General features: G+C 35.9%; 1 protein-coding gene across 11 annotated transcripts in view; it reads left to right on the forward strand.

The window, feature by feature from the left end:
• The window catches only part of CCDC171 (coiled-coil domain containing 171), a 291,861-nt gene that overhangs the window by 198,551 nt on the left and 70,397 nt on the right, over positions 1-22,913 (forward strand). For 10 of the 11 annotated variants that reach the window (XM_082695056.1, XM_082695058.1, XM_082695061.1 and 7 more), the window contains 2 exons: positions 3,058-3,203; positions 5,384-5,438. In XM_082695056.1, the coding sequence (XP_082551182.1) occupies positions 3,058-3,203; positions 5,384-5,438 (201 nt within the window). The remainder of the gene's footprint in view (positions 1-3,057; positions 3,204-5,383; positions 5,439-22,913) is intronic. The other variant, XM_082695063.1, reaches the window with a different exon arrangement.

The raw sequence follows: 22,913 nt of genomic DNA on the forward strand, positions 1-22,913 counted from the left end.
ATCTTCATTCTTCTCCCCACTAAATGTTTATTGATTATCTCGCTGTTCCAGGCTCAGCCTCCAACAACTTAATATCAGGTGACAGTCAGGAGAGTTCTCCAAGTAATTAGAGTTGAGCATTGGGGGAACAATTAGGAGCAGAGTTATTAAACTTGATTTATCCTATTCTCTCCTGAACAGTTTCTTGGATATCAGAACATCACACTTTCACAATCTACCCTGCTTGAGAAATTAGTGGCTAACCCGCTGCTTATCATTGTTGCCTTGCTGCCTAGAGGCACACCCTCTTGGTTTCAGTCATTCGGTTGGAAATATTAGAGTCCATAAAGTTTATCGTGGGTTTTAATTAGATAAACCTGAACAGGAGCAAAGAAAAGCTGAACTTCAAGTTTTATATAAACATGTAATATGTGCTATATTTTATATATGGTGAGAGTACCTGTGTGTATACATTATACACACGCATATAAATATGTCTGTCTTTCTTCAAAGCTCAGTGTTGAGATTTCCAAAGACTTCTACTTTTGTCATCAAAACCAAAAAGGTTGAATATTAGGGAAAGAACATAATATTGAACCACTTTTTCTGTCTCAGCACTCTGCGCACATCTTTATTATGGACCTTAGGACCCACTGATGTGGATTCCGTTGTCATGTCCCTCAACTCTTTAAAAGGGCATTTTGTATCTCTAATTTAAGTCACCATGATTGCTATGTCTTCATTTTCACAGGAAGTGTGACCTACGCCACCTGGTTGACACCATTTCTTGTTCATTTTCTGAAGTTTCAGTCTTGGCACGGGCTACATTCACCTCTTCCAAAATAGGGCAAACAAGCTTTAGGAGACTTTGGTGACTCCCTGCCCACTCATTGCCCCTGAGAGATGAGAATGAAAGCTGGAGGAAAACAAGAAGATTTTGATATAGAGCAGAGATTTGGATTCTGAGAGCTATATGGTCTTTGGAAGGGTGGCATAAGATTGCTGAAAAGTCAAGTGACTGTGATTTGTGATGATGCCGGGATCATGGGTTTCTTTCAAACGGGACCAGTGAGCATCAGTTTAGGACAAGGCTAGAAGCAGCACCCCAAGTAGCCCTCACAAATGTCCACTGCGAGTCATGAGAGTTACTGGGCAAGAGAATTGGAATGGATTGGCATAAATCTGTTAATTCTGTTGGAAAAAAGAATTCGAACTTTATGCATAAGTCGTGGTAGTGGATCATTAGTCTTAGCTTCCTATCTGAAAAATAGCATTTTTTTTTTAAATCAGCTGAAAGATGTCAGAAATACCGGCTTGAAAAGGACTTGAACGGATTTTGCTTTTTTAAATCGAGAAATCTCATGATTCTTCAGTGCCTTTAAATATCTTAACACTGGCACAAAATACCTAGGTTTAGCATGGCCTTTAACAATCTATTCTTTGTTGTCTTTTTTTAAGAAAGATTTTAATCATTTATTTGACAGAGAAATCACAAGTGGGCAGAGAGGCAGGCAGAGAGACTGGGGGAAGCAGGCTCCCTGCTGAGCAGAGAGCCCAATGTGGGGCTTGATCCCAGGACCCTGAGAATACTACCTGAGCTGAAGGCAGAGGCTTAACCCACTGAGCCACTCAGGGGCTCCTGTTGTCTTTTTAAAAGTTGGTTTGAATCAGTGATGCTTCTATAGTGGGATGTTCTTGACGATCTGTGAACACTGAAGATTACAGTAGAATATATCTTATAAGTAATCACTGTTTGCTTATTTTAAATTTTTTAAACTTATATTTGCTTGGAAGCAGCTTGACAGTTTGAAAAGTGAAATCATGAATTTAAAAACTTCTAACATTTTAAAATACTTGGTTTGACTTCTGGTTGCTTTCAGTGTGCTAGCAATCAGAGTGAGTTAACTGTTTTAGCTTCACGAAGGCTGCTTGAGTTTTCTGTTCTACCTATTGTGAATGCATTAAGAGAATACTGTAGAAGAATTTTGAACATGAAAATTACAGCATTTGGTTATTCTTAACTGGATATTTGAAGCAAGGCAGTGGACATTAATGTGTGGCTAACCTCTGAGAAGGAAGCAGAAGATGTTATGCTTGTGTAACCAATAGTTTAGCTCACTGTATAACAAATGTAGTTGAAAAGTTGATAAGCTCATATTCTAGAAATTTCCTAAGAAAATGAATGAGCAAATTTTTAGTCCTAAGGGATCCTGTGATCCCTATGTTATTTTACATGAAGTCTAGAAAATACCTCTTTAAATTTGAGGTCTGATTCTAAGAACTTTATCCTGAAAGTTCCAAACCAGAGTTGTGGACTCACATTTTGAAAATTTTGTGCTAAGGGAATATTTCAGATTAAAGCAAATAGCAAAATATCAATCAACAGATTTTCTACTTCTGGGAATAGAAAAATATTTATGGAACATAAATAACTCTGAATGCAAATATTATTTGTAACTTTGTTAGATGAAAGGTGTTAATCACATTTGTGTTGCTACCTTCGACATGGAGTTATTTAATGGCAAGTGAGTTTTACTGTGGAGTCCAGTTAGTTCACTGAGATGTCTACAGTGACCTGTTTGGGAACTCTTTATGAATAAAGTAGTGGTACTTTCCAGTTTGGGTTCCCCAGTCTCTTGGGATCCTTATCCACCTCCCCCTCACTCACATACACACTTTGTCCACAGGCCAGTTCTTGTTTTGAATAGACTCTAAATTTCGTGTGCTTTCTCCCCTGAAAATCTTTACTTCTTCCACATTAAAGAAAAGGGAACTTGAGGTTTTTATAATCAGATTTTTGGGGTGTAAGAATAAAATGTATGTGCTTTCCAGTATTTAAAAAAATAAAGCAGACTTGTATTTTGTAGCTAAACATTTTTTCTCAAAATCTTATCAGAACTATCATTTCTAATTAGTAGGTGCGTGAAATTTTTGCAGAAAATTTGTTAAGCCCTGATGTGTAATGACCCAAGTCTGCTTCTCGGTCAGTCTGTATCCTTCTTTGTTTAATAGCCTATGGCATAAATTGAAGTTAATTATCAGGGCTGACAAGCAACTCTGTTTTCTGTCTGCTTGCAGAGTCTCTCCGAGGCAAAGATGGAGCTGAGAAGAAAAGATCAATCTCTGCGTCAGCTCAATAGGCATCTCACCCAGCTGGAGCAGGACAAGCGTCGGCTGGAGGAGAACATCCGCGATGCGGAGAGCGCCCTCCGCATGGCAGCCAAGTGAGCACTCGGACCTTGGGGAGATCACTTAAAACAGACAAAAGATCAATTCTCACTTTCATGCTCCGGGTTTTAGCCCTGGATAATACAGTGTTAGAAAACAAAAGTACAGCTGTCTCTCTTTGAAATTCTCTGATAGATCCTCAAAAAAGAAAACTCTTAACTCAACATGCTCAATGTATATTTTATTGAGAAACCTCGGAAAAGTATTAAGTTTCTCGATCACCGCTCATTGTGTGTTTTGGGCTCTGTTGTAGTGTTACACGTTGGAGACCCGTGATTTCATTAATAGGAAATGGAATACTCTTTACTGAGAAGTTTTTCATCGTTCCTTCTTTTACACATTCCTCATTCCCTTCTGCCCCATGGCCCCCCAGATTTGCTCTGCATATGGTATACTAATATTGCAAGTAATATTTCCATTAAAAAATGCTAGGATATAATCAACATGTGTATCATAACATCTTTTTAAGTGCAATAAAAACATATTGATCATGGAAAATTCATTTAATTTTATAGCTGTATATTCTAACACGGTCAATAGAAAAAATATACAGTTTTCAGAATGGGCAGCTATGCAAATGTGATGAGGGTGTTTTTCCTTTTACCAGGTAATCAAGTTGACATACACTGTGAAGTTCAAATTGAACAGTTCTCTCTTGGGTATTTTTATTTGTTCCTCACATCAAATTTCATGGACTACTTTAAGACAGTCCTTTCACAACAGCATGGCTTAAAGAAAATCTATTTATGGATTAAAGAAACATCTAATTTTAATAAACTCCTTGTTTTCTGAATTTGGAATTCTGAGTTCCTGTAATTGCAAATATAAATATATGTATATATTTATATACATATATATATTACTTAAAATTTTTTTTGAGGCAGTGTAGTCTGTAAACAAAATTATAGAACAGGGGATCTGCCATCTACGATATCCACAACTTTGCCATTGGGCTTCGGAAATTGCTCATACTAGTGAAAAAATGACTTTACACAAGGCCAAAATATTGTCAGGTTAGTAGTTTCCTGAAAGTTGTGAAACTCTGTAATGTTGCACCGCCATATTAAGTTTTTGTGATTGTCAATTTTTAAAAAATATGAATTTGACTCCATCAGCTTTGTGTTGCCATTGTTCAGTCTTTCTCCTTATGTCAAAGGAAAGCTTAGCCCAGGTTATTGCTAGTGCATCTTGCAGCTCTGAAAATTCTTAGATGAATGGGAACAAGATTACAAAGTCTCTTAATATTCTGTCTCCAAAACATTGTTGCTAATTCAGGAATCTGTCACATCTAGTGACCATGGGTACATGTTCTTATAACGTGAAAGAAAATTAATTTGAAATTTGGAGAGTTAATACATTATTTGCAGTTTTCAATTTCTAATTTACTATTAAATTTTTGTCTTCAGTATTTTCATCCAAACTTTTAATTTAGCTTTACTTTTATTAAGTGTAGTTGGCATACAGTATTCTATTAGCTTCACATATACCATGTAGTGATTCAACGTCTGTATACATAAAGAAGTGATCACCACGATGAATCTAGCTACCAGATGTTATCATACAAACTTGTTCTGGTGTTAACTATTTTCCCTTTGCTGTACATCCAAACTTTTTATATCTTTATTAAAGTCAAATTCAATCTCAAGTCTGATAGAAGAAACTAGTTACTTTGCTTCTAGTCAAGGTCATAAACAGTTTTTGTGTAATTATTACACAAAGAGCCTATGTAGAAAGGAAAATATTATTTAGCATAGTGTGGCCATTCAAAATATATCTCCACCTCTATGATTTTAAAAATCTCTTTCATTAGAAACCAAAAGAATGAAAGTTCAGCCTTTCTAGTACATTTTAACCCAACAATGTAATCATAGCTTCTTTTTCTTTTTCACTCTTTTTAAAATTTCCATTACTTATTTTTTCAGTCTTTTTTTTTTAATTTTTGAAAAGATCCATAAGATTTTTATTCCTCTAATTTATGGCAGGCAAACTAAAGATAACTAAAGATAAGAGTTAAATGCAGAATTATACCAGAGAATGTGGTTAGGTTTTGCATTTTTGAAGGAGTACAATAATAACCAAACCTTATTTTTCAGTAATAACTACTTATCCTAAAATGTGTAACATTGGTTGTAAGGCTTGAGTTTTACTAATGCCTAATTTTAATTTTTTTTTCTAGAGACAAAGAATGTGTTGCTAATCATATGAGAACAATAGAAAATATGCTTCATAAGGTACTATACTTTTCCTTCAACATCATTCAACTTCTGTTAGGATGTTGTTTTCCTAAACATTAATTTTATTAACCTCAAGATACTATAATTCATTTTGTAACTTTTAAAAAAATTAAAGTAACAAAAAGATCCTCCCGAATGACTGAAAGTTTGTTATACAGTGCTTAACTGTAAAACTTTCTTCAGAATTCACTTTATATACTTGATAAAACTAGAAAAATAGTGGTTTCTCCCAAATGCACTTGAGTTATTTGTGGTCTTTGCTGACTGAACCAGAGGTCATTATGATTCTTACTTGTCTCATAATGATAAAATGTTTGACCACACTCTCTAACCTCTTACTACTCTCAAACCTACTGTCCTATGTATGTATATATAGAGGAGCCATAATACATTGTATCTGGCAGTACTTTTCAAGCTGTAATTTACCTTCTTATGAGAATATATTTAGTAATACTCTATTTTGAATTTGATTACTTCTCAATGATAAATTAACATTTAATTTGTAGTGATGAGAGGCATTTAAGGATGTCATCTTACTAAAAACTTAATGTATTAACTGGCTATGTATTTTTTTAGCATTCTAAATTCAAAGATACATTCATTATTTAAAAGTAGAGAAATATAATTTATGTGTGTCTATTATTGTCTAATAGACAATTTGTTGGAAATATAATTAGCGCTTTTAAGATGTATGGAATTCATGAATGAACCATATTTATAATGATTTGGGGCATCAAATTTATTATGGAATATAGCTTTGTAAATCTCTTAAAAATACCCAAAAAACAAACCATGGTGACATCAAATCCTCCATATATGCTAGAAACCTGAAATTTGATTTGTAGGAAAAGAGATATCTTTGGTTACATTTTTTTTGTACTTGGTGAGACCTTTGATAGGAGAAATCAGTTATGTTGTGTATATGGCATATCTTTATATACAGTTAATGTGGCCTTGAAATCCAATTGTTTGTTCATATTCCCAGCTACAGGAAAAAAAAAAATCTTGGGTGGCAGCTACCTTGAGGAAGGGACTTTGATATCAGAGAAAAACCATCATCAGTGTGGAATACAGATGTGCCTTATCTTTTTTTTTTTTTTGAAAGATTTTGTTTATTTATTTGACAGACAGAGATCACAAGTAGGCAGAGAGCAGGTGTGGGGGCGGGGATGCAGGCTCCCCACCAAACAGAGAACCGATTCGGGACTTGATCTCAGGACCCTGGGATCATGACCTGAGCTGAAGGCAGAGACTTTAAAACCCACTGAGCCACCCAGGCGCCCCTGCCTTATCCTTTCATTATGAGAATGGCAAAATGTGTATTTTAAATATAATCAAGACTGACTGCAATAGGACAATTATAATCATATAGTTCTTCAGTTGCAGTTTATCTTTCGATTTTTGTGTCATACGGAAAGAAAGATGTCTTTAGAATTGGCCTAGTGCCACTGTAGATTTACTTTTGCTTTATGGCTTTTTTCCCCTTCAAATTTAGTAGTTAATTATTTTGATTAATGTTTCTGGAAATTTCTATTTATATAGTGGTTTCAGAATTATCAGTTACTTCTCAATCTTCAAGTGAAAATTTAGGAAAGGCTAAATTGATTGTTGGGCTAATTCTCTTTTTTATGAAGTTTGGGTGAGAATGAATGGGTGCTATGAAATGGCCCAGAGAGTCACTCTGAGCTCTCAGGGAGGTGCTGCCCACTGGTCCTCACGCAGGTGTTTTTCTGGCCAACTCAGACTGTCCAGAGGCATTTCACCAATTTGGAGAAATTGAGCATAGTACAAAAGAGGATCTAGACTCTTTCATGGTAAAAATGGTTGTGGTTACATTCAGACTCTTCAGTCCAGTTTATTGCACATAACCAAATAGTGTAGCTATTTACGTATCTTAAGCACACGTGTTTTCAAGGTTTGCAGCAGTTATTCTAGAATAAAGTTGACTCTACCTGCTGAATTAAATTTTAATATTAACTTGTGACATAATGATCTAATAGAAAGAAATTGTTTTTGTGAAGACATTATTTCTTTTTTTCTTTTTAATTATTTATTTATTTATTTTAGAGAGAGCAAGGGAGAGAGTGTGGTGGGGAGGGGCAGAGGAAGAGGGAGAGAGTGTTAAGCAGACTCCACCCTGAGTGTGGAGCCCAGCGCAGGGCTCAATCTCATGACCCTGAAATCATGACCTGAGCTGTAACTCAGAGTCGGACGCTTAACTGACTGCACTGCTCCACCCAAATGCCCCCAGACGTTATTTCCTTTCTTGCATTTTAAAGAACTTAAACATTTGGAGATCTTAAATGTTTGGGTTTTTTTTTTTTGAAAAGCAATTACATTTTATTGATATTTGTCAATTATTTAGAATTTGAGTATAGCTGACACACGATGTTACATTAGTTTCAGGTGTACGACATAGTGATTTGACAAGCCTATATATATATATACTGCCATATTCACCACTGGTGTAGCTACCATCTGTCACCATACAATGCTATTACAGCATTATTGACTATATTCCCTATGCTGTGCCTTTTATTCTTGTGACTTTTTCATTCCATAACTGGAAGCCTGTATCTCTTCAGCTCTTGCCACTTTTATTCAGTGTAGTACTAGAAGTCCTAGCCACAGTGATCAGGCATGAAAAACAGAGGCATCCATATTGGTTGAAGTTAAAAGAGGTTAAACTATCACTATTTGCAAATGACATGATACTATACATAGAAAATCCTCAAAACTCTAACAAAAAACCTACTAGAATAAATGAATTCGCTAAAGTTGTAGGATACAAAATTAATACACAGAAATCAGTTGCATTTCTATACACTAATAATGAAGTAGCAAAAAGAGAAATTAAAAAAAAGAACACTATTTACACTTGCACCAAAAAGAATAAAATACCTAGGAGTAAACTTAAGCAAGGAGGTAAAAGACCTGTACTCTAAAAACTAATAAAACACTTATGAAAGAAGCTGAAGGTGATGCAAACAATTAGAAAGGTATTTCATTCTCATGGATTGGAAGAATTGATACTGTTAAAATGTCCATATTACCTAAAGCAATCTAAAGATCCAATGCAATCCCTATCAAAATACCAACAACATTTTCCACAAAACTAGAACAAATAAAACTGAAATTTGTATGGAACCACTAAAGACCCTGAATAGTGGAAGGAATCTTGAGAAAGAAAAATAAAGCTGGAGGTGTCACAGTTCCAGATTTCAAGATATATTTGTTAATCTTTAAACTTGATACATTACCTTCAACTTTTCAAATCCTGAAATTATATTATACAAAGCAGTTTGACGGGATATTACTTTTTAAATCCCATTTGGGACCAATACTAGTATGTAATAAAGAAGACCAGTCGTCTTTTTTTCTTAAAGATTTTATTTATCCATTTGAGAGAGAGAGTGAGAGAGAGCATGAAGGGGGGAGAAGATCAGAAGGAGAAGCAGACTTCCTGTGGAGCTGGGACCTTGATGCGGGGCTCAGTCCTGGACTCTGGGATCATGACTTGAGCCGAAGGCGGTGGCTTCACCAATTGAGCCACCCAGGCACCCCAAGGCCAGTTATTTTCATCTAAAGACATACCTCATTTCAAAGAAACAGATATTTTATTTTAATTATATGTAGATATATGTATGAATATATTATGGCTTTTTATTTATTTATTTATTTATTTATTTTTTTTAAAGAGTTTATTTACTTATTTGACAGAGAGAGAGAGATCACAAGTACGCAGAGAGGCAGGCAGAGAGAGGGGGAAGCAGGCTCCCTGCTGAGCAGAGAGCTGGATGTGGGGCTTGATCCCAGGACTTGAGATCATGACCTGAGCCAAAGGCAGAGACTTAACCCTCTGAGCCACCCAGGCGCCCCTATATTATGGCTTTTTAAATGTAGGTCAGAAGTTAACCTTTTATTAAGAAACTTTGTTAGGCTAATTTCAGGTTATTGGGGTCAAGAAAAATAACAAGAGAAAACAAGATCACAATTTTCCACGAGGTGCATTTTTTATATACACACTTCTTTATTTAGTTGAATTCTCAACTGTTTTGAAAAAAAACCAGAACTATTGAACTTTAAAAGAAAATCACCATTTTAACCATTTTAAAGGGTACAATTCAGTAGCTTTCAGTGCATTTACAGTGTTATGCCACCATCACAACTATGTGTTCAGAATATTTTCTTCACCTCAGAGAAACCCAGAAGCCATTAAGCAGTCCCTCCCATACCCTCTTACTCCATTCTGTGCATTGTCTTTTTACTTTCTCAGCAACATTCTTTGATGGACAAAAGTTTTTTTAACTTTGATGAAGTCCATTTTTTTTCTTTTGTTGATCATGATTTTGGTTTTAGATCTAAGAAAACATCGCCAAATCCCCGGTCATGAAAAAATCCCCTATGTTTTCTCCAATGAGTTTTATAGTATTAACTCTTACATTTAGGTTTTGGTCCATATTGAGTTAATTTTTGTATATGGTATAATTCAGGCTGAATTTCATTCTTTTACAGGGCTATCCAGTTATCTCAGCACGATTAATTAATTTATTTTTCCAAAGATTTTATTTATTTATTTGAGAGAGAGAGAGAGAGAGAGAGAGAGAGCGAGCCCAGGCACAAGTAGGGCATGGGAGTTGGGAAGGAGCAGAGGGAGAAGCAGACTCCCTGATGAGCAAGGAGCCTGATGGCAGGGGTTGCTCCCAGGACACTGAGATCATGACCTGAGCCCGTCAGATGCTCAACCAACTGATCCACCCAGGCATCCCATCCCAGCACCATTTATTAAAAAGACTTTTCTTTCCCCCATTCGGTACTTGTGTTGAAAATCTGTTGACTATGGATGTTTAGTTTTGTTTATGGACTCTCAGTCCTGTTTCATTGATCTATATGTTGTCTATCCTCATATCAGTACCACACTCTTTTGATCACTGTAGCTTCGTAGTAAATTTTGAAATTAAGAATTTTAGGATCAATTACATATGATTTTAGGGTATGAAGAAGGAGGCAATTAGAATTTTGATAGTATTTCCATCTTAATATTAAGTGTTGTAATCCATGACATAGAACATCTTTCCATTTATTTACATTTTCTCTGATTTTTTTCAACAACTTTTGTAGTTTTCAGTGTACAAGTTTTGCACCTTCTTGCTTAAATTTATTCCAGAGTATTTTAATCTTTGTGATGCTGTTGTACATGAAATTATTTTCTTTTTTAAAATTTTTTTAAAGTTTATCTATTTGACAGAGAGAGAGATCACAAGTAGGTAGAGAAGCAGGCAGAGAGAGGGGGGAAGCAGGCTCCCTGCAGAGCAGAGAGCCTGATGCGGGACTCGATCCCAGGACCCTGAGATCATGACCTGAGCCAAAGGCAGAGGCTTAATCCACTGAGCCACCCAGGCACCCCTGAAATTATTTTCTTAATGTCATTTCTTGGTTCTTAATTTCTAGCATTTAGAAATATGACTGATTTTTATATGTTGCTTTTGTGTCCTGCAACTTTGCTGAGTTTTTTAGCTCCAATAATTTATTTTGAGGATTCTTTAGGATTTCCTATATATAAGATCATATTATCTGCAAATAAAGATAGTTTTAGTTCTTTCTTTCTGATTTGGATGCCTTTGTTTGTTTGATTATTTGTTTTTTTGTTTTTTTGTTTTTATTTTTTTATTTTTTTGTCTAATTGCCTGGCTAGTACTTCTAGTCCTGGCAATGAGATGAGAACAGATATCCTTACATTCTTCCTAATCTTAGGGGGAAAGCTTTTGGTCTTGCACCATTAAATATGATGTTAGGAGCATGTCCTTTATCAGACTAAGTTCTTTCTGTTTGTAGTTTTTTGAATTTTTCTTATCATGAAAGGTTATTGGGTTTTGTCAAATGCTCTTTCTATATCATATGAAATGATCTTTTTTTTTCCAGTTTTCATACTACTAATGTTTATGTATGTTCAGCTATCCTTGCATTCCTGTTATACATACCACACTTGGTTATCATGTATAATTACTTGAATATGTTGCTAGATTCAGTTTGCTAGTATTTTTCTTTTTCTTTTTTGAGGATTTGTTGTCTATGTTCATATGGTATATTGGTCTACAGTTTTTTTGTGATGTCTTTGTCTGGCTTTGGTATCAGGTAATATTGACCTCATAGAATAAGTTAGGAAGGGTCCCTTCCACTTCATTTTTGGTGGGGGGAGGAGGCGTTTGAGAAGGATTTGTGTTAATTCTGTAAATATTTGATAAAATTTACCAGTGAAGCTATCTGGTCCTGGGATTTTCTTTGTTGGAAGTTTTCTGCCTTTTTTTTTTTTTTTATGATTTTATTTATTTATTTAAACAGAGAGAGATCACAAGTAGCCAGAGAAGCAAGCAGAGAGAGGAATCAGGCTCCCCACTGAGCAGAGAACCTGATGCCGGGCTTGATCCCAGGACCCTGAGATCATGACCTGAGCCAAAGGCAGAGGCTTAACCCACTGAGCCACCCAGGTGCCCCATTTTCTGCTTATTTATTAATTCTTTTTCCTTGTAATAGATTTATTCAGATTTTCTGCTGCTTTTTAAGTCCATTTTTGTGGTTTATATGTTTCTAGGAATTTGTTTAGTTCATCTAGGTCACCTAATTTGTTGACATACATTGTTCAATTCCTTAGTATTGTTTTTATTTCTGTAAGGTCAGTAGTAGAGTCTTCACACTTATTTCTTATTGTGGTAGTTAATTATTCTTATTTTTCTTGGAAAGTCTAAGGTTTGTCAATGTTGTTGATCATTCCCAGGAACCAAATTTGGTTTTCTTAATATGCTCTGTTATTTTCTTATTCTCTATTATCTCTGCTTCAATCTTTATTATTTTCTTTCTTTTGTTTGCTTTGGGCATAGTTTGTTCTTCTTTATCTATGTCCCTCAGGTAGAAGTTTAGATTATTGATTTGAGATCTTTCTTCTTTTTTAAAATAGGCATTTGCAGCTAAAAATTTCTGTGTGAGCACTACTTTCACAGAAGACTGTGTTTTGGTATATTATGTTTTTGTTTTCATCCATCTCAAAGTATTTTCTAATATCCCTGTGATTTCATCTTTGATCTATTCACTGTTTAAGCATGTGTTGTTTTATTTCCAAAATATTTGGAGATTTTCCAAATATTTTTTGCTTTGGCATTCTAATAAAATTATGTAGGATTTGAATAGCTACCTTGTTTGATTTCAGTTCTTTTAAGTTTAAAGTTTGCAGTATGGTCCAGAATATGGTCTGTCTTGGTGAATGTTACTGGTACATTTGAAAAGAATGTGTATTCTGCAGTCATTGTATAGAATATTCTATAGATGTCTAGTATGTTGATTTACACTGTTGTTCAGCTCTTCTAGTTCCTTGGGTATATTTGGTGTAGTTCTACCCATTAATGAAGTGTGATTTTGAAATCTTCAACTATTATTGTTGAACTATTTCTCTGTTCAATTGTGTCAGAGTTTTCTTTGAAATTATATAGGAAAAAAGAGTTACAAATCAAAACTACATTATTACTGATTTTATTTATACTTGTGCAGTTTCCTTTGCTGGTGATCTTTATTTCTTCATGTGAATTTGAGTTACTGTCTGTTGTCCTTTCATTTCAGGCTGAAGCACTCCCCTAGGACATTTCTCTTAGGGCAAGACTAGAAGTAGTGAATACCCTCAACTTTTGTTTATCTTGCAATGGCTTAATTTCTCCTCCCCCCACTTTTTTTTTTTTTTAAAGATTTTACTTATTTATTTTAGAGATAGAGAAGAGACAGAGTGAGTGAGGGGAGGAGCAGAGGCAGAAGCACAAGCAGACTGCATGCTGAGTGCACAGCCTGATGTGGGACTTGATCGCACAATGCTGGGATCATGACCCTTAGCTGAAATCAAGAGTTGGACGCTTATCCGACTGAGCCAGCCATGCACCCCTTTCTTTCATTTTTGAAGAATATTTCTGTTGGATATAAAATTTTTGGTTGACAGTTTTTTCCCCTTTAAGTGCTTTGAATATGTCAACCTCAGTATTTCTATTTGGTTCCTTTTTATGCTATCTATTTCTTTATTTATATTTTCTGTTTTGGAGGATACTACTCTCATGTTTTCCTTTGGTTATTTGTACACAGTTTCCTTTAACACTAAGCATATTTAAAATAATTGATTTAGCGTCATTGTGTGGTAAATCCAATGTTCAGGCTTCCTGAGTTCCTATTAGTTTCTGTTTTTCTTATGTACGTGCTATACTTTATCTTTTTTGCATACTTCATAGCTTTTTGTTAAAAAGTGAATATTTTGTATAGTGCAATGTACGAACTCTGGAAATCAGATTCTCCTCCATCCCTGGTGTTGCTTGTTGCTGCTTATTCTAGTGGTTATTATTTGTTCAGTGACTTTTCTGAACTAATTTTTTCAGTTTGTTGACATATGGTATTATATGGAGTTTCAGATATATTACATAGTGATTTGACAATTCTGTACATGACTCAGTGCTCACCATGATAAGTGGTCACTGTCACATTATTACAGTATTATTGATCATATTTCCTATACTATACTTTTCATTTCCATTTAAAGTCTGTATTCTTTGTCAAGTATGGCCACTGAAATCTCTGTTCTGTTAACTTCATCATCTGCTGTTGTTTCAAAAGAGATTTCCTTAAATGCTGAGATTCAGGTGCTTTTTCCTTGATTAAGTTTTTGCATGGTTGCTGTAAACTTTCAGTTAGTTTCTAGAGTTCTGAAAAAGTTGATTCTGACAAATTTTGTCAGGGTAGTCACTGTTTTTTTAAAAAAGATTTTATTTATTTACTTGAGAGAGAGAAAAGAGCAAGGGAGAGAGCACAAGCTGGGGAGGGGGGAAGCACTCTGAGAGAGAGGGAGAAGCAGGCCTCCCACTGAGCAGGGAGCTGGACTCGGGGCTCAATCCCAGGAATTCGAGATCATGACCTGAGGCAAGAGCAGACGCTAAACTGACTGAGCCACCCAGGTGCCCCAGGGTATTCCTTTTTTGTGTGTGTGGAGGGACTGACTTTTGGAGTTCCTTATTTCACCATTTTTGCTAACATCATTCCCTAAAGTCATATACTTTTATTTGCCTAATAAATATACCAGTAGGTTTCTAATATTACTGATAATATAGACTCTTAGGATTGATTTTTTTCTTTAAATTAAGAGACTCTCCAAACATGCTTTAGTATTTCTATTGTGAGAAAAGGAGGAAAACTACAATAATTATATTAGAATATAATTCTGTATTCTATAGAATTATATTAGAATATCGAATTAGCTTTCAGGGTAAGGTAATGACTGGATGTATAGGATAATATCCTAATTATTTAGCATTAGATATGAGAAAATTAAGTGTTTCTTGGGTGCTAACCAAATGTTTAACAGAGAGATGTCTTGATTTATTATAGCTGGAGGTAAACGTAAGTAAATTTGGGTAAAATTGGAATGTAGAGAAGAGTGAACTTTTTTTGGTAGTCATTCTGAGGCAGTTAGAGACTCCTTGAGTCCTATATGTTTGGAAGTATTAATGATAGTGTTTCCTGTGTATGATTGTAGTATACTATGAACTTTAAATGTACCTCTGAACATTTAGGGAGAAATCTTAACTGCCTTTTCAGTAAAATGTCTAAAAGATAAAATAGGAAGTCAGAACCCAGAAGCTTCAAAAGACTTCAGAGGACCTTGCGTCTATAAACCTGTAAATTTATCAGGCTGACTGATACTGGACAATAGCTAGGAAGTCACAGGAGTTTTTGCTGATATCCTTTGAGATTCATTTCTACCATAAAGTTACTTAAAATCTCTTATCCAGTTTTTAATAAGAGCAGTTGAGTTCTACAAAAGTTTTAAAAGTATATGTTATATGCCAGGAGCTGTACCAGTCTTTGGAGAATCAACCAACCAACCACAAAAAACCCCACTATATATATATATATATTTATATATATATATATATTTATGAATGAAGAGAGAGAGAAAGAGAGACCATAGTCTGTGTGTATGTGTGTGTGTGTGTGTGTGTGTATGTGTATGTATGTATGTATATCTATATCTACATTGATATCTATCTTTCCTTTCTCTCAAGGCAGAGGCACAGATAATTCCAGTATACCATGGTAAATAAGCATCCATTAGATGTAGTTCCACACCCATGTAGATGGACTTACTCATCTAGGAGGCATACTCAGAAATCCCACAGGTTGTCTGAAGGTTTCTTAGAATTAATGCCTGGATGGGGCTTTGAAGTGTGAAGAAAGGTGGGAAAGGTGTTCCAGTAGAGAGGATAGTGTGTGTGAGGAACCGCATGGAAGTGTGAATATCCAGACATCTTCAGTTCAGCAGGAAGTGCAAGGAGAGTACAAGAGAGGAGGCTGAATGAGGTACTTGGAAGCCAAGTCATTAAAGTTGGTTTTTTTTTTTTTTTGGCCATTCTAAGACCCTTGAATTTTTATCATGGCGGCAGTGGGAGGAAACTAGGGTTTAAGCTTGGCACTGATATGGTCAGATTTCCTTACTGAATCTGGGCTCTGGAGGGCATATTTGCAGACTGGATATCGTGAGTAATGAAGGTGGTTTTATGACCCATGGTTTTGTAGACTTGATGGAAACAGGAGAAGGTCAGACCAGGGCAGTGATGATAGGTGGTGTTAGAGGAAAGGATGTGAAACTTATTTAGTAAAATAGTGAATGAGGCTGAAAAAGCCAGGGGAGGATTCCTCCCAGGATGAGGAGTGTGATTGGCTGATGGATGTTGGAAATACAAGAAGAGGAGCAGGCTTTTTTTTTTTTTTTTTTGTAGGGAGAAGAAGGGAGACAGTGATGAGTTTTGTTTTGGAAATACCCAAGTTTGAAGAAAGGTGGGATGATCAGCAAGATATGTGAGTCTGGACCTAAGGGAAAAAGTCAGGCTAAATATAAAGGTTTGAGATTGATTAACGTAATACTCTGGCAAAGAAAGAAGGCAGTATAGCAACTGACAGGAGAAACAAGACATTATAGATAAATGGGAAGCTAGCAAATGCATTTTGAGAGATTAATTATGCCACCAGAGTTTGGAGTCCTTGAGGGATGGAATTCTGTCTCCTTAATTTTTATATCCTCAGCATCTATCACAGTGCCTGGTACCCAGTAGGCACTTAAGGAATGTTTGTCGAATGAGTCAAATTCTACCATCACCTAGTCCCTAAACAAAGCTGAAGCCATCTCTGTATTTCAGTGGAGGTATTGCTGATATTGCTTTATTTGATTGCTAAAAATAGCATGTGTATTTATTTTGCCTAATCAAGAGCTAGAGGAATAGCCTAAATTTGATTAGAAGAACGTCTCTAGGAAAGAGGGGTGCGCTAGCAAGAATTTACAGGGTGTGATAGTCCTGTTGCAACCTGTTTTTAGCTGGTTCGACTCTTAAGAAGTAGAAAGATGAGAACTTCTTTTGTTAGAGTGGACTGTGGAATGGATTAGAGTCCAACAGAATCTGATAGTTGAAGACACTATCTTGCCAAATCTTTAAATGTGATTTTATAATCTTATCTTAAAGATGGCTAACCCAAATATTTGATTATACATAGTTATCTTTTGATTTTTAGTTTTCAGTGAATTTATAAAGAATGGATACATCACAGAACAGCTTTTAATTTATAGAGCTGGCAGTCTTTTAAAAGTCAAAATATGATTTAATGTCTCCCAAAACCCAATTTTTAGTGACTCATTAATGACTCTTTAAATGTTACTTGTGGTCTTGGAACTCCTCCACATTCTTAGTTTCTGGATCCTGGTTCTGAAGATCAGCTGTGCAGGACATTACAGGTGTTAGCCCAGCTGGCTTGCTGATGACAACTCTGTCCGTATAGCTGTCTTGTGTGTCATCATTCATATTGTTCAGTGTCATTCTGACCTAGCCAAGCTAAAAATGGTACTCCAGCTCAAGAGGGATTTAAAAACCTTGACAAATGAAAGATAAGATGCTACAGAATGTCATGTACGTGTGCTTAACAGGTTTTAGCCTAAACACATCTAAATGGCTAATTTCAGTTGTGCCCTGGCCTTTATCCTTTGCAATAATTTACCCTAGGAAAAAAAATATTTCCTAGGAGGACTGTTAACAATGCATAAACGTATTTTTCTACACTCAAGTATGGGTTTGGTGTTTGTGTAAATAGCTCAAGATCACAGTAATCTGTTTGTGGGGTACATTCTATGGTGTATAACCTACACCGGAGATTTATCATGCTGCCCAGTGCCTTTAGAAGATGTCCGTGATCAAATCACCCTCTCCTCCAGCCTGATAATTTGATTGGAGGGCTCAGTTTTTCAGATCCTTATTGGGATGTAGCCAGCTTGCTAATTTGATTCATGAGATCCATTTTCTAGGTCCATAACTGGGATGTAACTATTAATGCATGGGGTGATGGCAGTGGTGGATTTGCCCTCTTTTCCTGGGTGACAGCAGCCGGCAGTCCTTGGAGCTTTCTGGCTCAGCTCCAGAGTTGCAGGTTAAGTTAAAGAACCTGCCAGCAAGAGAAGGCTAGTTTCTTACTTCCTTCTTTTCCAATGATGAGTGCCTGTGTTTGCTGCAACGTCCATGGAGTGTCCGCTTCTGCTGAGTGCCAGGGTCTCCTTCCTGTGGGTGTGGGGCACAGCTGGAACTGCTGCATGTATCTTGGGACGTCATAGCCTGGGAATCTTCCGTGTGAGATGATGACAGTGTATAAGGATGATTGCTGCACAGGTAACTTGTCTGTCAGTGTAACTCTGTGTGTGTGTGTGTGTGTGTGTGTGTGTGGCCATGGGAGAAAGAAAACACAAGTGAAGGAGAATGCCCACAGTTCCAGGGAAACTCCTGAGGAAAGGAAGGATGTTTGAATAATAGTCCCCATTACTTCTCACAAAACTACTTTTATGCAACTTACACATTTTTGGTAAGATTGCCAGACAAGGGACCAAGGCAAGTTAAAAAAATATAGTGTTGTTGTTTAGGTAGGGAATGGAAAAATTACCAAAATCCTAAGCAATTTGCTCAACTGTTAACTGTTCATTATAAATATTAAGAGGCACTAGGAATTAGTGCTAAGAGCACTGGACTCAGCATCCTTGTTTTAAGGATGTTTCTGTTTCACTGTTTCACAAGGTGGATGGCGGAATCAAGGGAGGTAGTATGAAGAGTACTTTGAAAAGCAAAAAGTACTTTTGAAAGTACCAATGGTAATATTAATGGAAGTACTACTCTCTGTCTATTTCATTATCAGATAGTTAAGGAAAAGGTAACAGACAGATGAAGATGTCCACTCAGATGTAACTATTCGATCCTTGAATGTCATTTCCATTGTGTTGGCAAGCTTAAAGCCCTCCTTCTCTCAGTAGGCACATAAAAGAATCCTGGAGTTGCTAATTATATATATATATATATATATATATATATATATATATATATATATATTTTTTTTTTTTTTAAATCATATTCTTTCTTTTTCCTGCCTTGTAGAATTTGGGAGTTTGGAATGACATTCTTATTTGATCACATACTACCATGATATATAACCACTCTGTATGCACCATGGTTTTCTTGCTAGCAGTGTCCTTACCAAGTTAACTCTGGCTGATGCTCTTCTCTGTTTACAAAAGGCTCTCCAGTATGCCTATTCTACTTGTTTAACCAAATTTTATGTTGATTAGGTATGAGAGGATGTGCCAGGAAAGTTAGACTCAGTCATGTTGCATACCAGACTACATAAAAGCTGAAAGTTTATCAGGAGATAGTACACTTAGTTTATGAAACACTTGAGAAAAATAAGCCAGAAGGTGTCTGTGGAATGCAACCCTGTGGTACTGATAGAAGGTTCACCTGCTAGAAATTGTTGCGATATTCTCTGGTGAGATGTGGTTATTTAAAAAACTTGACAGCTGGTGAAAAATACTGTCTTTCCTTCTGTACCTTTAAGGCAGAAGATGGCCAACATTTTCTGCAAAGGGTCAGACAGTAAATATTTTAGGCTTTGTGGATCGTATGGTCTCTGTCTCAACTATTCAACTCTGTCATGGTAGCAGGAAGACAGCCAAAGACAATAGGTAAATGAATGGGTGTCATGTGTTCCAATAAAACTTTATTTACAATAACAGGCGGTGGGCTGGATTTGGTTCCTGGGCTGTAGTGTGCCAAGGACATACTGCTTTCTAGTGCAGAGGTTGAAAAATAGTGTGTAGTCTGCACTAGTGTAGGAAGACAAAGAGAGAAGGGAAAGCCGTAAGGAATCAGTGGAGGTGGAAGGAAGGGCAGAGAAGGGCGTGGGACAGAGGAAGGTAGGGAAGTGGAAACAAAGTAGAACATGAACACAGGGTGGTAAGAAAGGAGGTCACAGGAAACACTGTAAACCATGATCTCTTCTTGATGACACTGTCTGTGGTCAGAATGTTTATAATGAAGCAATGGATGCCATACTAGATTGGAGTAAGTAAAATTTTAGCCAGCTCAAGGGTATGATGTGAAATACTAATTATCACTTACTTTCCCCAGATTTAAGATTCAGGCACTATGTGTATCTTTTTATGTAGTAAGCATACCTGAATTTCTGTCTACAACCCTACTACTTCTTCCTTAGTGTCCTGGTGGTAAAAACATAGCTAGTGCCACATTTTGTGTGTGTGTGTGTGTGTGTGTGTGTGTGTCTTTTCATTTGGAACATTAGGTGTGAAGGGATTTATAGCTGTGTGTGATATGACACGCAGGTTCATGTTTTGAGAGTTGAACAGTTTTTCCAAAAATGACTAATGTAATCTCAGAGTTGATCTGTCCACCAGGAATAGCTTTTTTTGTGTTATGGTGGGAGTACAGAAAATTAGAAAACAGATTGGAGGCTTGTGAGTAAAGGCCAAGGTGAGGAATAGGAACACGGGTCTTCTGAATCACTTCAGTCTGGAACTCGAGTGTGAGGATAAAATAAATAGATATTTCATACCGTGTTTTGACTTCTTAGAAAGTTTCATTTATTTTTCTCTCTCCACCTCTTGTTACTTTTGTGTCTTATGGCATATCTGTTAGAAATATGTGCTTTCTGAAAGTATGTAATAGGGAAGGGAGAAAGCAAACTACTTTCCTAAACATCAAAATTTCAGAGTATAGTAATGGAGGTATGTTTTCTTTATTCTTTATCCAAATATTATGAAACTGAACAGCTATATAGAATGTTGTAAAAATGTATGCAATTTGGCAAATGAGATTTATATTGTGAAATTGTATGAAAAAATTTGTTAGGTTAAGTATGGACTGTTACCCATTTTGAAATAGAAAAACATTATTATATACATGTTATCATTCATAGCTATAAATACAGTGAAATGGGTATCAAATCATAACTGAAGGATGAATAATGATGTGCTATAACAGAATTAAAGACTGACTTTTGAAATCATAATTTGAGTTCGAAATTTGAAATTGTCGTTTAATGTACAGACAGGTGACAATGGTGGTTTTCATCTTTCTTAGTGCACACACTAAAATCTGTATTTTCAAAGGTGAGCCTACTTCTCCTGTTAGGGAAAAAAGTGATTTTATTATTTTAATATTGTTACTTCAGAATTCTTTTGACAGTAAGGAAGTTTATTTTAGATTCTTGCATTTGAAAGGAATCATTTTATATCCAATGGACAGTGTTTCCCGAGGAAATCTCACTTACCGCTGTTCTGATTTTGGTTACTTTGTTCTCAGGCTGCCTGTTCTGTTTTTCATAAACAAATTGAATGCAGTACGGGGTGAATCTTTTTTCTTACTGTTCTGGGTTGAATCTCTTTCCCGTTTATCCTGTTCACCCTCTGAAATTCAGGCTTGCTTTCTGCGCTCTTCTGAACAGTCTCATCTTTCACCCTTCATGTTTTCCTGTTCCTGTCACCTTCCCTTCCTGCTTCTTTGCTGCTGGTTGTAATTTTACTTGTCCTCTGTCACTGTTTTGTCTTCTCTCAATGTGCTGTTTTCACTCCCTGTACCCCTGACGATAAAAACATTCCTAACTGATCCTTTTTGAAGGGTGAGAGAAAACTTCTAGAAATATTTGGAGAACATTTTGGATGCCTTCTCTCAAAGTTCTGGCTTAATTTACTCTTAAATCAACTCTTAAAATGTAGTAGAAATATTTGTGATATTATGTGTGTTATGTAGCACTCTCTCTTGATGGCACCGCCCCCAGTCTCAACACCTTTACAATTAAATGAAAGTATTAACACATGCATATGAAAATAAAGTTGTAATTATGATGCCCATTATTCGGTTTAGCAAAATAACTGGATTTTGAGTTTTCCCCCTCTATTTAATATAAAGAACACTTTAATCTGGCAAATTAAATAATGTTGTAGTGAGAATGTTAATTTGATAAGAAGTCCCAGGTTTAACCAAATGCCCCAGCTTCCTGTTGTTCAGTGAGTTTATTTAGAGACTATAAAATGTGGCTTACTGTTCCTGTATGTCAAGCTTCACAGTTGAAGTTTGGTGCCTGATAATCACCGGGTTCAAGGACCTCCAGAGCTGGAGCTGTGTTGTGGATTATGCCTCCATTGCTTATGGTGCTCCCTCCCCCTTTGCCCATATTAGCAATCTGCTTTTGTACTTTGACTTCCAGGATTTCCCTAGTGAATTTTGTCACAGAAAAAAGAGAATCATCAATATCGCAGTTAAACTTGACTTTCAAAGCTAATAGTATCTCATTTGGGGGCTCAAATTTAATAAATTTTCTTTGATTCTGGGTGAGTTTTTAAACATCAAACAATGAATTGGCCAGGGTGCAGTAAAATATTTAGATCTATTGACTATGGTTCAGAAGGGTAGAAGGCAAAAACACTAGTGGTTTGATGTTGATAAATTCTCAGTACCTTAATCCACATTAATGTTTTCTTTTATCTGAGTGTGCATTGGTGACCACAAAAAGCAGGAGAAGGTATCCATACGTATATAATATAAAACCTAAAGCAAATGTATTTGTAAAATATGATTTATTTTGTTATGTTAAGTAAGTTAAAAGCATTCTCATCCTGACTGAGGACTCTGGAGAATGTTTGTTAGAGATAAAGAAACGTTCTGAATTGGGACTCCGGTGTGCATACAGTACTCACACCATTATAAAAATTGCATTACAGTGTATGTTTTATAGCATACATTTGACATTCACTTATTGACAGAGCTACTTCTGTTCAACTTGGGAGTATAAAGATTTTTATAAGCATAGATTAGCATGAACAATTAAAGATGGCATCAAATGTTTGTGTGTGTTTGCTGGTTTAAGGAAACTGTATGCAGTGTGATAGTTCATTCATAAAATTAGAAATAATTCAAACAGGTTTTGGAAGCTTCCCAAGTCGAATAGAAAAGCGAAGGAGAGGTTTCCTATCTTATATTGTTGCCAAGTTACATTTGAAGTTGCTCAGGGAAAAGTGGGGATATAGACAAATATGTTTGAGCAATTAGTGCTATTTTTTATAGTTCTTCCATT

This window comes from Mustela nivalis (assembly GCF_964662115.1).
Source record: "Mustela nivalis genome assembly, chromosome: 13".
NCBI classification, from domain to species: Eukaryota; Metazoa; Chordata; class Mammalia; order Carnivora; family Mustelidae; genus Mustela; species Mustela nivalis.